Raw genomic sequence first — 15,340 nt, 5'->3', positions numbered from 1 at the left:
TAATGCTCGCGTTCGATCGTTTTTGGAGGAATTCGATTCAGCGTTAGTGTCTTTTGTTAATACATATGAAAAGTAAGCGTTGCTTCGCTGTAAAGAGAGCCGACGCTTGTCTAGCACGCGTTGACCCTGGCCCCGATTATTGTTTTGACTCATACTTAATATAAGATTCTCTTTGATTTGTTTTTTAATTATTAATTTTAAGTGCAATGTCAACTACACAAAATAAAACAAAGCGCGACTTTACATCGCGCTAAGCGTCTTTTCGCCACCAAAACTTACTTTGCACTTATTTACTTTCTTGCCAATGTGTGGTCACTATGCGCGCTCAAGGAAAGCACGACGTCCAAATTGCAAAAATTATAACTTGAGACACGATGACATTTTTATACCCGTTACTCGTAGAGTAAAAGGGTATACTAGATTCGTCGGAAAGTAAAGTATATATATTCTTGATCAGTATCACTAGCCCAGTCGATCTAGCCATGTCCGTCTGTCCGTCTGTCCGTCTGTCTGTCTGTCCGGATGAACGCTGAGATCTCGGAAACTACGAGAGCTAGGCTATTGAGATTTGGCGTGCAGATTCCTGAGCTTCTTACGCAGGGCAAGTTTGTTTCAGTAGAGTACCACGCCCACTCTAACGCCCACAAACCGCCCAAAACTGTGGCTCCTACAGTTTTGATGCTAGAATAAAAATTTTAACTGAAATGTATTGTTCTCATCAATACCTATCGATTGATAAAAAAAAAGTTTGCCTAGCCCACTTTTACGCCCACAAGCCGCCCACAAACTTCAAAAAATCGTAAATATGAACGTGGGTATCTCGGAAACTACCAAGGATAGAGAATTGGGATCTCAGATTTAGATTTCGTAGCCTTGTGCGCAGCGCAAGTTTGTTACGCAAATATGCCACGCCCACTCGAACGCCCACAAGCCGCCCAAGCCTGTGGCGCCCACAATTTTCATGCTAGATACAAAATTTTAACCGAACTGTATTGGTCTCGTCAATACCTATCGATTGACCCAAAAAAAAATTTGCCACGCCCACTATAACGCCCATAACGCTTAAATCGGTCTACCGCCGATAGGTGGCGCATTTCAATCTCGCTTTGCTGCTAGCATATCTCCATTTCCCTTTGGTCCCTTTAGCTGAGTAACGGGTATCTGATAGTCGAGATACTCGTCTATAGCGTTCTTCCTTGTTTTTTCTAAAATCTTTAAAATTTTAAATAAGTAATTCTTAAGTCCTTTTAAATAAATAAGTTTTTTTATTTGCATGACCTACTAGTAAAGAAAACGATTTAGTTTCAGCAGCTTTGGATTAAGTAACAACAGCGCTTTCACATAATATATTTATAAAATGTTTACATTTATTACAATTTGATTAGCTAAATATACAAGTACGGGTATTATTCTGAATCGATTTTTATTAAGTGTGTGTTAACTGAAATGAAAATATAAGGTATTTATTTTTCTATAAAAAAAATGTTTTGTTACCGTAGCATGATAAAAAAAACATAGTCTATAGAAAGTGTGTGTTGCGAGGCTAATAAGAAGAATTAACCGCGCGCTAACTGTCCAATTTCAAAAGTCGATTTATTTGAATTCAAAGTCTGTTAGTTTAAAAAAATGTTAAGTTGTTCAACACTGCTAGCCAGTGTCATCTCTATATTGTTAGTATTGGAAAACTTAGGAATGTAAGAAGAAGAAAGTGATGCTTTGAGAAGTTTAAGAGCGGCAAACCACAAGTGTAAGAAAAATGTTATTAATTTGATTAATTGTGAACTCATTTTGAATTTAAATAAAGATTTCAGCTATCTGTATGCTGTGAACCAGAGCTTGAAATAAGTGGAAACCCTCTGGGACCGTGGGTGTCCCAACAGTCTGAAATACTTTGCCATCTGGAAAACTCGGTGCCAAGGGTGCACGTGCTTTCGGGAAAGCATTCTTTTACCAAGGGTGTAAGAGAGTGAGGACGGAGTATACACGATAGTGGTCATAGAGTGCCAAATTCGCAAGTTTCGACGACTTTGGCTGGTGAATCGCACATGAGTTGTGTAGTAGTACTTGTACAAGGAGTGACGTCACAAGTGCGAAATGGATGATGCAAGAGGACGAGGATCTGGTGATCAGTATTCACACACGGGATTGGGAGCAGGTTCAGTTGGAAACGCAGGATGCAGCTTCACTGGGCCATTCAGAGGTTTTGAAGACGAAAATTTATCTAGACAAACTGTGATTCACTCGAACCAGTTTGTGTCGCTTGAGAATGCGAGCACACCGATCATGTCTAATCACGCCGGCTACGACGCTTCGCAGAATTGGGCAGGGCAGCAGTTCACACAACAAGCGGACACGTGCAACATGAACGCGCAGAGAGCCACACCCCTTATACGGAAAGGAGGGCGGCGCCTGAATTTATACCGAACGCATGTTCTTATGCGAATCTTCAGGAAAACTATGCAGGTCAGTTTATACCGACATATACCGCAGCGCAATGCGCACCACCATATAACACTGTCGGATTCATGCCACCAAACAGTGCACCAACATCTGTACATCAAAACGTGGCCGCACGGTTCTTTCCGCCAGCCAATGGGCTGGGTTCTGTACCACAGCCTAACGCCGCTTTTAATGCTGGTCTTAATGCTGGTAACGTTGGAGCAGGAAGACATATGCCACAGTTTGCCGGCACACAGCTCCTACACGTAGTACCTTCGGGACCCACATTGACGCCAGCCCAAGTTGCATCGCGCAGGTCATATCACGAGACTTGCCGATTTTCACCGGAAAGCCCGAAGAGTGGCTTCTATTTATAAGTAATTATGAACAATCTACCGAGAGATGTGGATTTACCAACGAAGAAAATCTGATCAGACTCCAGAAGTGCCTGAAAGGATCCGCGCTAGAAGCTGTCCGGGGAAAGCTCATGATCCCAGCTATGGTTCCTTATGCTATTGGAACGCTAAGGATGTTGTATGGGCGTTCAGAAATAGTGCACGCTAGCTTGCAACGGAAGCTTAAAGAAGAGCCGCCCATCAAACCCAACAATTTGGAATCTGTGATTTGTCTGGCACTGGCAGTCCAGAATTATTGTGCCACAATGATGTCAGTAGGACTACAAGAATACCTTAATGATTTTTCTCTGTTGAACGATTTGGTTGCTAAATTTCCAAGTGATCTTAAGCTGGATTGGGGTAGACATCGCTTAGCAGCTGGTTCCGCCAATTTGACCACCTTTGACAACTGGCTCTTTGGAATAGCGATGTGCGCAACGATGGTTGCACCCTATGAATGTCACTCAACAGAGAAAGATAAAGGTGGAAGGTATTCAAAGGAGCGCCTGCTAGTGCACGACATGCTAGGAAGCAATGACGACGGCAAGTCGAAGGCACACGTCACAGAAGATCATCCTTGTCCAGAATGTGGCTGCGACCATGGTCTGGCAAATTGCAACGGATTCTTATCCATGTCCATCAAGTCGAGAGTGGAATTTATTAAATCCAAACGACTTTGTTTTTGTTGTTTTGGGGAGCACATTGTCCGCAACTGCAGAGTGAAGAAACTTTGCCACCTCGATGGATGTAAGTTACTGCACAACGTGCTATTGCATTATCCGAATACTGAGACTAACAGCGAGATTCGTCATGACAAGGAGGACAGTCCTAGAAAAACCGGCGAGTCAGAGTCCAGTGAGTCAACGGTTTTCTTCCATAAAAAATCAACAACAAAGGCTCTTTTCCGTTATATACCAGTAACTTTGCATAATAATTCCCGTAGCATAGACGTTTATGCTCTAATCGACGAAGGTTCGTCCTGCACGCTAATGGAACGATCGTTAGCCGATGAGCTAGGGCTTGACGGTCCTGAAGAGCAGCTTTGTCTTAAATGGACTAGCGACGTGACCCAGAGCGAGTCAAAATCGAGAGTCGTTAGCGTCAGTGTTTCCGCTGAGGGTCGTCCGGAAGTAAGACATGGACTTAAAGGAGTGCGTACTGTAAGCAACTTGGATCTTCCATTGCAAAGCATTGAAGATCAGACACTCAAAGAACGTGAGCACTTGAGAACGGTTCCGATTTCAACATACAAAGATGTGAGGGCTCAAATTATCATCGGACTAGACAACATTAAGATCAGTGTGCCGCTGGAGGTTCGTCAAGCTGAAGATGACGATCTTATTGCCGTTCGATGTAAATTAGGATGGGCTGTGTACGGCCGCCAAGGACCGGAAAATGACACACCACCTCATGTATTCCATATCTGCCACTGCACAACAGTTTGCGGTACGCGGAAACTTGACGAAGCTATGAAGGCATTCTTCTCGCTGGAGTCATTCGGCGTGAGTGTTCCTATAAAACCATTGAGATCTAAGAAGGACGAACAGGCGCTAAAGATAATGGAGGCAACTACAAAGTACATTTCCAACGAAAGTCGCTGGGAGACGGGGTTGTTGTGGAAGTGCGACGAAATCAATATGCCCGATTCGTACCCCATGGCTCTAAAAAGGCTCAAGTTTCTTGAGGCGAAAATGTTAAAAGATCCGAAGCGGAAAACGTTTTTGAATAATACCATGCAGCACTACGAGGAAAAGGGATACATTCGCAAACTGGGAAAATGGGAGTTGTCAAACAATCCACGTTCTTGGTATCTTCCGATATTCACGGTAACAAACCCTAACAAAAAGACGACACGTCTGGTCTAGGACGCGGCAGCGCAAGTTGACGGCATATCACTAAACGACACTATTTTAAAAGGACCAGACATGTTGGTGTCCTTGATGGGAGTGCTGTTGCGCTTCAGAGAACGACCTATAGCGGTATCAGGCCATAGAGTAAGAATCTATATAGAGGCGCCAATTGCTCTGCCCGAACCTCTGCCCAACCTCTGCTAAGAGCCAATTCAAGGCAAAGTTTGAAGCTGACTTAGGTGCGAAGCAACAGCAATAGGGTTTACGATTAATTACAAAACCAAAACAGTGAGCAAGAGCGGTGCAGAATGAGGTGGGAAAGAATTACAAGTTCGATCAAACTTTGAAAAAGAGGGGAAATAAGCTTTTTTCGCCTAGGTGGCATCATAGCCTCAATTTCGGAAGAGAGGGGCAGAGCAAATGGCACCTCTATACATAATTACTCTATGATCAGGCGATATACGGGAAATGTTTCATCAGATTAAAGTTTGCGCCCAAGACCAATATTCCCAGAAGTTCTTATGGGGTAATGGAGAAATTAATCGCCCACCGGATACATTCGTAATGCAGGTAATGACTTTCGGCCCTGCATTCTCGCCGTCACTTGCCAACTTTATATTGAGACGCAATGCAGAGAGATTTGGTGAAAGTCATACAGAAGCCGTAAAAGCAATTTGCCGAAACACTTTCGTTGACGACCTGAGTCAGTTGATACAGAGGAGCAAATGGTTAAACTCGCGAATAATATTAAGGATATTCACGCGAAGGGTGGATTTGAAATGAGAAATTGGCTATCAAACTCCAAGCGCGTCGTATGCTCTCTGAATGACGTTTATGAAGCACCGCCTAAGTATCTTGGAACTCACGATGAACTGCAGGAGAAAGTGTTAGGAATGTGGTGGCTGCCCGAGTCGGATATGCTAACGTTTGTCATCAAGCCTGAGTTGCTGCAAAGGGCGTCAGCTGGCTCTCATACGAAGCGCCGAGTGTTGAGTATCGTTATGTCCATTTTCGATCCACTCGGGCTTCTTGGATTTTTTAACGTGCGTGCCAAAATTATTCTACAAAATATTTGGAGGTCTGGTGTGAGCTGGGACGACGCAATCAAGGAACCGGATGAGATTGACTGAATGAAATGGCAAGCCTTACTGCCAAAACTGAGCGATCTGCGTATCCCTCGCTACATGTCATGCTCGAGTAATGCTAAGAGCCTGCAACTGCATATGTTTGTTGATGCTAGTTTGGATGCCTACGCTGCGGTAGCATATTTGCGAGTTGATCTTGGAGACGAAATCCGATGCTCCTTGCTAGCATCGAAAACATGAGTAGCACCTTTGAAACCCATATCAGTACCACGAATGGAATTAATGGCAGCGGTTTTGGGATTGCGCCTGGCCAAGTGTTTGGAGTCTGAGCTATCAATCGAAATTGAAAAACGTGTGTTCTGGACCGATGCTCAAGATTTTCTGTTCTGGATAAAATCCGACGCTCGTAAGTACCCGCAATTCGTAGCTTTACGAGTTGGAGAAATTCTTGAAGGCTCCGAAGTTGATGAATGGCGCTGGGTATCCTCGGAACTAAATGTAGCGGATGATGGGACTATATGGACAAAAGGTGTTGAGGTAAATAGTTCAATACGATGGTTTTCCGGACCGAATTATCTTTTGCAGGATGAGTCGAAGTGGCCACTCGGAAATGAAGTGTCTAAAACCAGAGTATCTCAAGTACTGTACCACAAGGAGGAAATTAAGAAACAAATCTCGCCTTTAGCATGTGTTATGCCGGATCCAATACGTTTCAGCAAACTGGAGCGTCTGCGCGCTGCGCAAAAGAAAGTTTTAGATTTTCTACGCCTTCTTTCCGTGAAGCCGCACGGACCTGAGCTGGAGAGATTGCTTTTGCTTAAGCGCGATGTTAAAATGGACACAATTTTCATACGAACATGTCAAGAACAAGAGTTTTTTGATGAAATTCGATGCCTAAAGGAAAATCCTTGCCTGACAAACCGGAAAAGCACAATATATAAATGCTCGCCGTACTTGGACCCAGTCGGAGTGCTTCGCATGCACGGTCGAATCGATGCTATCGAAAATGTTGAAGTCAGCGTTAAGCTTCCTGTTATACTTTCGCGTCACCATAGGATTGCATACCTTATAGTAGAGTATCACCACCGGAAGTACCACCATCTGCATGCAGAAATAGTTGTCAACGAAATACGACAAAAGTATTGGATACCGGGCCTGCGAGCCCTTGTAAAGGAAATCATCAATAATTGTCCTGTGTGCTGCATCAGGCGAGCGCAACCCATTCCACCGATGATGGGAACTTTACCAAAGGAACGTCTATCGCCACATACACTGCCATTTACGTTTACTGGAGTAGACTACTTTGGACCGATTGAAGTTGCTGTAGGAAGGCGTCGCGAGAAGAGATGGGGAGTTTTGTTTACTTGTCTAACAGTTCGCGCTGTTAATTTAGAATTGGTGCCATCTCTTTCAACGGATTCATTTTTATTGGCTCTAAAACTATTTACTGCTCGCAGAGGTGTGCCTCTTAAGTTGCTATCTGATAACGGAACCAATGTTCGGGGAGCCAGCAGAGTACTCGCGCAAGAGATCGAACGTATGTCAACGTCAACAGTGGAAAGCAAGTATCCGGAGATGTCGTTTACCTTTATTCCTCCGGGATCGCCTCATATGGGCGGCAGTTGGGAGCGTATGGTGCGTTCTACAAAGTCAATCCTGACGGAAATTTTGTCGAACGTCGGACTGCGCGAGGAAGTATTGCGCGCTGCGTTGGCCGATGTCGAATGCACTTTAAACTCAAGACCGTTGACCTATATTCCGTTGGAATCGGAAAATTCGGAAGCCCTTACACCAAACCACTTCTTGGTTGGTAACTCCAGTGGTCTACGGGAACGCGGTGCGATGGAATCCAATGGTTTAGGCTTGGCCAAACATTTCCGCATCGCTGGACAACTAGCAGACCGTTTCTGGAGAAGATGGATTTGAGAGTATCTACCCACCCTGACGAGGCGTACAAAATGGTTTCAGCCGAACCCAGCTCCAATTTCAGTGAATGACGTGCTTCTTATCGTTGATGAAACAAGCAAGCGAAACTCCTGGCCTAAAGGGATCGTCGTGGATGTTCATCTGGCGAAGGATGGACAAGTTCGTAGCGGTGTTGTGCGTACACCGGGAGGACTCGTTACTCGCCCGGCAGTTAAACTGGCTAAATTGGACATTATAAGGATTGGTGATACTCAGCGTAGTCACGCAGAAGAATCACGAGGTGGGGAATGTTGCGAGGCTAATAAGAAGGATTAACCGCGCGCTAACTGTCCAATTTCAAAAGTCGATTTATTTGAATTCAAAGTCTGTAAGCTTAAAAAAAGATTTCAGCTATCTGTATGCTGTGAACCAGAGCTTGAAATAAGTGGAAACCCTCTGGCACCGTGGGTGTCCCAACAGTGTGTTTCCGCGATTCCTCAATATAACGGAAAAAGCTTAACTGAAGTAATTACAGACTAACATATTAATTTTTTTTTATAAACAATAAGCTCATGCTTCCAGTAAAAATATTTAACATGTTTTTTAAAGTACATGTAATATTATTGGAGTTTAGATAAGACATTTCTAAGTAAGCTAATTTATAATATTTATCTCATGCATTCTCCGCCTCACTGTTTTCATCATCCGATGATTCCATTTTTCTCCGTTTCTTTTTACTTTGCACTTGATTTTGTTTCCGGACACCTGCCTTTGAAGGTGTAACGGGCGCCTTTACAATTTGAGAAATTGGTACATCGAGCACATCCTAAAACAACGAGATGAATTAATAACTGAAGAACGAGTAAGAAAGAAATAAGGAACATTAATTGTTCAAAGTCTAAGGTAATTTAAAAGTTTTCATAATGTCCAGTAAATCCCTCCACTCATTTGTTAAAAAAAATGTTTTTAATTTCAAAATAAACAGGCACAGACGAACAAACTAAGGCTACAATTTTTTGGCTTTAAGTTTATTATTTCAAACCCCCCGAACTTGTTTTTGCCGGCAGTGCGCTGGTCCGTGTTGCGCTCGTGAAAATCGTCGACTCGGCAACGATGGTGTCATGAGCACGCCTAATACAGCTGCAGTTGTTGTTGTTGTTGCGGTTGCAGTGACTAGTGATGTTACTGTGCTAGTAACCGTAGCCAAGCACGTAGGCAATTGATGTGTGGGAAGGTGTGTCGAGGGGGAAGCGGACTTATCGCTTACCATGCGTTAGCGATAAATCCGCTTCCCCCTCGACACACCTTCCCACACATCAATTGCCTACGTGCTTGGCTACGGTTACTAGTCGTAGATAGCACAGACGGGGAGAGGGAACGCGATCTGTCGCTCACTATTGGCTTGAGTTCAGCGAACGGGGTTGGGGCTAATGCTCGCGTTCGATTGTTTTTGGAGGAATTCGATTCAGCGTTAGTGTCTTTTACATATGAAAAGTAAGCGTTGCTTCGCTGTAAAGAGAGCCGACGCTTGTCTAGCACGCGTTGACCCTGGCCCCGATTATTGTTTTGACTCATACTTAATATAAGATTCTCTTTCATTTGTTTTTTAATTATTAATTTTAAGTGCAATGTCAATTACACTAAATAAAACAAAGCGCGACTTTACATCGCGCTAAGCGTCTTTTCGCCACCAAAACTTACTTTGCACTTATTTACTTTCTTGCCAATGTAAGGTCACTATGCGCGCTCAACGAAAGCACGTTACTCTCGACGACGTCCAAATTGCAAAAATCATAACTTGAGACACGATGACATTTCTTTTCTAAAATCTTTAAAATTTCAAATAAGTAATTCTTAAGTCCTTTTAAATATATAAGTTTTTTTTATTTGCATGACCTACTAGTAAAGAAAACGATTTAGTTTCAGCAGCTTTGGATTAAGTAACAACAAATGTTTACATTTATTACAATTTGATTAGCTAAATATACAAGTACGGGTATTATTCTGAATCGATTTTTATTAAGTGTGTGTTAATTTAAATGAAAATATAAGGTATTTATTTTTCTATAAAAAAATGTTTTGTTACCGTACCATGATAAAAAAAACAAAGTCTATAGAAAGTGAGTTTCCGCGATTCCTTAATATAACGGAAAAAAGCTTAACTGAAGTAATTACAGACTAACATATTAATTTTTTCTTATAAACAAAGGACATGTAATATTATTGGAGTTTAGATAAGACATTTTTAAGTAAGCCAATTTATAATATTTATCTCATGCATTCTCCGTCTCACTGTTTTCATCATCCGATGATTCCATTTTTCTCCGTTTCTTTTTACTTTGCACTTGATTTTGTTTCCGGACACTTGCCTTTGAAGGTGAAACGGGCGCCTTTACAATTTGAGAAATTGGTACATCGAGCACATCCTAAAACAACGAAATAAATTAATAACTGAAGAACGATTAAGAAAGAAATAAGGAACATTAATCGTTCAAAGTCTAAGGTAATTTAAAAGTTTTCATATTGTCCAGTAAATCCCTCCACTCATTTGTTAAAAAAATATGTTTTTAATATCAAAATAAACAGGCACAGACGAACAAACTAAGGCTACAATTTTTTGGCTTTAAGTTTATTATTTCAAACCCCCCGAACTTGTTTTTGCCGGCAGTGCGCTGGTCAGTGTTGCGCTCGTGAAAATCGTCGACTCGGCAACGATGGTGTCATGAGCACGCCTAATACAGCTGCAGTTGTTGTTGTTGTTGCGGTTGCAGTGACTAGTGAGGTTACTGTGCTAGTAACCGTAGCCAAGCACGTAGGCAATTGATGTGTGGGAAGGTGTGTCGAGGGGGAAGCGGATTTATCGCTTACCATGCGTTAGTCGAAGATAGCACCGACGGGGAGAGGGAACGCGCTCTGTCGCTCACTATTGGCTTGAGTTCAGCTAACGGGGTTGGGGCTAATGCTCGCGTTCGATCGTTTTTGGAGGAATTCGATTCAGCGTTAGTGTCTTTTGTTAATACATATGAAAAGTAAGCGTTGCTTCGCTGTAAAGAGAGCAGACGCTTGTCTAGAACGCGTTGACCCTGGCCCCGATTATTGTTTTGTCTCATACTTAATATAAGATTCTCTTTGATTTGTTTTTTAATTATTAATTTTAAGTGCAATGTCAACTACACAAAATAAAACAAAGCGCGACTTTACATCGCGCTAAGCGTCTTTTCGCCACCAAAACTTACTTTGCACTTATTTACTTTCTTGCCAATGTGTGGTCACTATGCGCGCTCAACGAAAGCACGACGTCCAAATTGCAAAAATCATAACTTGAGACACGATGACATTTTTATACCCGTTACTCGTAGAGCAAAAGGATATACTAGATTCGTCGGAAAGTGAAGTATATATATTCTTGATCAGGATCACTAGCCGAGTCGATCTAGCCATGTCCGTCTGTCCGTCTGTCCGTCTGTCTGTCTGTCCGGATGAACGCTGAGATCTCGGAAACTACGAGAGCTAGGCTATTGAGATTTGGCGTGCAGATTCCTGAGCTTCTTACGCAGCGCAAGTTTGTTTCAGTAGAGTACCACGCCCACTCTAACGCCCACAAACCGCCCAAAACTGTGGTTCCTACAGTTTTGATGCTAGAATAAAAATTTTAACTGAAATGTATTGTTCTCATCAATACCTATCGATTGATAAAAAAAAAGTTTGCCAAGCCCACTTTTACGCCCACAAGCCGCCCACAAACTTCAAAAAATCGTAAATATGAACGTGGGTATCTCGGAAACTACCAAGGATAGAGAATTGGGATCTCAGATTTAGATTTCGTAGCCTTGTGCGCAGCGCAAGTTTGTTACGCAAATATGCCACGCCCACTCGAACGCCCACAAGCCGCCCAAGCCTGTGGCGCCCACAATTTTCATGCTAGATAGAAAATTTTAACCGAACTGTATTGGTCTCGTCAATACCTATCGATTGACCCAAAAAAAAATTTGCCACGCCCACTATAACGCCCATAACGCTTAAATCGGTCTACCGCCGATAGGTGGCGCATTTCAATCTCGCTTTGCTGCTAGCATATCTCCATTTCCCTTTGGTCCCTTTAGCTGAGTAACGGGTATCTGATAGTCGATCTGATAGTCAAGCCTTACTGCCAAAACTGAGCGATCTGCGTATCCCTCGCTACATGTCATGCTCGAGTAATGCTAAGAGCCTGCAACTGCATATGTTTGTTGATGCTAGTTTGGATGCCTACGCTGCGGTAGCATATTTGCGAGTTGATCTTGGAGACGAAATCCGATGCTCCTTGCTAGCATCGAAAACATGAGTAGCACCTTTGAAACCCATATCAGTACCACGAATGGAATTAATGGCAGCGGTTTTGGGATTGCGCCTGGCCAAGTGTTTGGAGTCTGAGCTATCAATCGAAATTGAAAAACGTGTGTTCTGGACCGATGCTCAAGATTTTCTGTTCTGGATAAAATCCGACGCTCGTAAGTACCCGCAATTCGTAGCTTTACGAGTTGGAGAAATTCTTGAAGGCTCCGAAGTTGATGAATGGCGCTGGGTATCCTCGGAACTAAATGTAGCGGATGATGGGACTATATGGACAAAAGGTGTTGAGGTAAATAGTTCAATACGATGGTTTTCCGGACCGAATTATCTTTTGCAGGATGAGTCGAAGTGGCCACTCGGAAATGAAGTGTCTAAAACCAGAGTATCTCAAGTACTGTACCACAAGGAGGAAATTAAGAAACAAATCTCGCCTTTAGCATGTGTTATGCCGGATCCACTACGTTTCAGCAAACTGGAGCGTCTGCGCGCTGCGCAAAAGAAAGTTTTAGATTTTCTACGCCTTCTTTCCGTGAAGCCGCACGGACCTGAGCTGGAGAGATTGCTTTTGCTTAAGCGCGATGTTAAAATGGACACAATTTTCATACGAACATGTCAAGAACAAGAGTTTTTTGATGAAATTCGATGCCTAAAGGAAAATCCTTGCCTGACAAACCGGAAAAGCACAATATATAAATGCTCGCCGTACTTGGACCCAGTCGGAGTGCTTCGCATGCACGGTCGAATCGATGCTATCGAAAATGTTGAAGTCAGCGTTAAGCTTCCTGTTATACTTTCGCGTCACCATAGGATTGCATACCTTATAGTAGAGTATCACCACCGGAAGTACCACCATCTGCATGCAGAAATAGTTGTCAACGAAATACGACAAAAGTATTGGATACCGGGCCTGCGAGCCCTTGTAAAGGAAATCATCAATAATTGTCCTGTGTGCTGCATCAGGCGAGCGCAACCCATTCCACCGATGATGGGAACTTTACCAAAGGAACGTCTATCGCCACATACACTGCCATTTACGTTTACTGGAGTAGACTACTTTGGACCGATTGAAGTTGCTGTAGGAAGGCGTCGCGAGAAGAGATGGGGAGTTTTGTTTACTTGTCTAACAGTTCGCGCTGTTAATTTAGAATTGGTGCCATCTCTTTCAACGGATTCATTTTTATTGGCTCTAAAACTATTTACTGCTCGCAGAGGTGTGCCTCTTAAGTTGCTATCTGATAACGGAACCAATGTTCGGGGAGCCAGCAGAGTACTCGCGCAAGAGATCGAACGTATGTCAACGTCAACAGTGGAAAGCAAGTATCCGGAGATGTCGTTTACCTTTATTCCTCCGGGATCGCCTCATATGGGCGGCAGTTGGGAGCGTATGGTGCGTTCTACAAAGTCAATCCTGACGGAAATTTTGTCGAACGTCGGACTGCGCGAGGAAGTATTGCGCGCTGCGTTGGCCGATGTCGAATGCACTTTAAACTCAAGACCGTTGACCTATATTCCGTTGGAATCGGAAAATTCGGAAGCCCTTACACCAAACCACTTCTTGGTTGGTAACTCCAGTGGTCTACGGGAACGCGGTGCGATGGAATCCAATGGTTTAGGCTTGGCCAAACATTTCCGCATCGCTGGACAACTAGCAGACCGTTTCTGGAGAAGATGGATTCGAGAGTATCTACCCACCCTGACGAGGCGTACAAAATGGTTTCAGCCGAACCCAGCTCCAATTTCAGTGAATGACGTGCTTCTTATCGTTGATGAAACAAGCAAGCGAAACTCCTGGCCTAAAGGGATCGTCGTGGATGTTCATCTGGCGAAGGATGGACAAGTTCGTAGCGGTGTTGTGCGTACACCGGGAGGACTCGTTACTCGCCCGGCAGTTAAACTGGCTAAATTGGACATTATAAGGATTGGTGATACTCAGCGTAGTCACGCAGAAGAATCACGAGGTGGGGAATGTTGCGAGGCTAATAAGAAGGATTAACCGCGCGCTAACTGTCCAATTTCAAAAGTCGATTTATTTGAATTCAAAGTCTGTTAGCTTAAAAAAAGATTTCAGCTATCTGTATGCTGTGAACCAGAGCTTGAAATAAGTGGAAACCCTCTGGCACCGTGGGTGTCCCAACAGTGTGTTTCCGCGATTCCTCAATATATCGGAAAAAGCTTAACTGAAGTAATTACAGACTAACATATTAATTTTTTTTTATAAACAATAAGCTCATGCTTCCAGTAAAAATATTTAACATGTTTTTTAAAGTACATGTAATATTATTGGAGTTTAGATAAGACATTTCTAAGTAAGCTAATTTATAATATTTATCTCATGCATTCTCCGCCTTACTGTTTTCATCATCCGATGATTCCATTTTTCTCCGTTTCTTTTTACTTTGCACTTGATTTTGTTTCCGGACACCTGCCTTTGAAGGTGTAACGGGCGCCTTTACAATTTGAGAAATTGGTACATCGAGCACATCCTAAAACAACGAGATGAATTAATAACTGAAGAACGAGTAAGAAAGAAATAAGGAACATTAATTGTTCAAAGTCTAAGGTAATTTAAAAGTTTTCATAATGTCCAGTAAATCCCTCCACTCATTTGTTTAAAAAAAATGTTTTTAATTTCAAAATAAACAGGCACAGACGAACAAACTAAGGCTACAATTTTTTGGCTTTAAGTTTATTATTTCAAACCCCCCGAACTTGTTTTTGCCGGCAGTGCGCTGGTCAGTGTTGCGCTCGTGAAAATCGTCGACTCGGCAACGATGGTGTCATGAGCACGCCTAATACAGCTGCAGTTGTTGTTGTTGTTGCGGTTGCAGTGACTAGTGATGTTACTGTGCTAGTAACCGTAGCCAAGCACGTAGGCAATTGATGTGTGGGAAGGTGTGTCGAGGGGGAAGCGGATTTATCGCTAACGCATGGTAAGCGATAAATCCGCTTCCCCCTCGACACACCTTCCCACACATCAATTGCCTACGTGCTTGGCTACGGTTACTAGTCGTAGATAGCACAGACGGGGAGAGGGAACGCGATCTGTCGCTCACTATTGGCTTGAGTTCAGCGAACGGGGTTGGGGCTAATGCTCGCGTTCGATTGTTTTTGGAGGAATTCGATTCAGCGTTAGTGTCTTTTACATATGAAAAGTAAGCGTTGCTTCGCTGTAAAGAGAGCCGACGCTTGTCTAGCACGCGTTGACCCTGGCCCCGAGTATTGTTTTGGCTCATACTTAATATAAGATTCTCTTTCATTTGTTTTTTAATTATTAATTTTAAGTGCAATGTCAATTACACTAAATAAAACAAAGCGCGACTTTACATCGCGCTAA

The 15,340-nt window shown here is 43.0% G+C and overlaps 1 protein-coding gene across 1 annotated transcript; it reads right to left on the bottom strand.

The window, feature by feature from the left end:
* Positions 1-9,610: 9,610 nt before the first annotated feature.
* On the bottom strand, positions 9,611-14,571 carry LOC119562544 (nipped-B protein-like). The gene is made up of 2 exons (XM_037875739.1): positions 14,357-14,571; positions 9,611-10,100 (listed from the first exon to the last, which is right to left on the bottom strand). Exons 1-2 carry the CDS (start codon positions 14,366-14,368, stop codon positions 9,948-9,950), a joined length of 165 nt encoding a protein of 54 aa, XP_037731667.1. The 5' UTR covers positions 14,369-14,571; the 3' UTR covers positions 9,611-9,947.
* Positions 14,572-15,340: the final 769 nt, after the last annotated feature.

Source organism: Drosophila subpulchrella, unplaced genomic scaffold, assembly GCF_014743375.2.
Source record: "Drosophila subpulchrella strain 33 F10 #4 breed RU33 unplaced genomic scaffold, RU_Dsub_v1.1 Primary Assembly Seq57, whole genome shotgun sequence".
NCBI classification, from domain to species: Eukaryota; Metazoa; Arthropoda; class Insecta; order Diptera; family Drosophilidae; genus Drosophila; species Drosophila subpulchrella.
The sequence above is the reverse complement of the archived record's forward strand: the minus strand, read 5'-3'. Positions and strand labels throughout refer to the sequence as shown.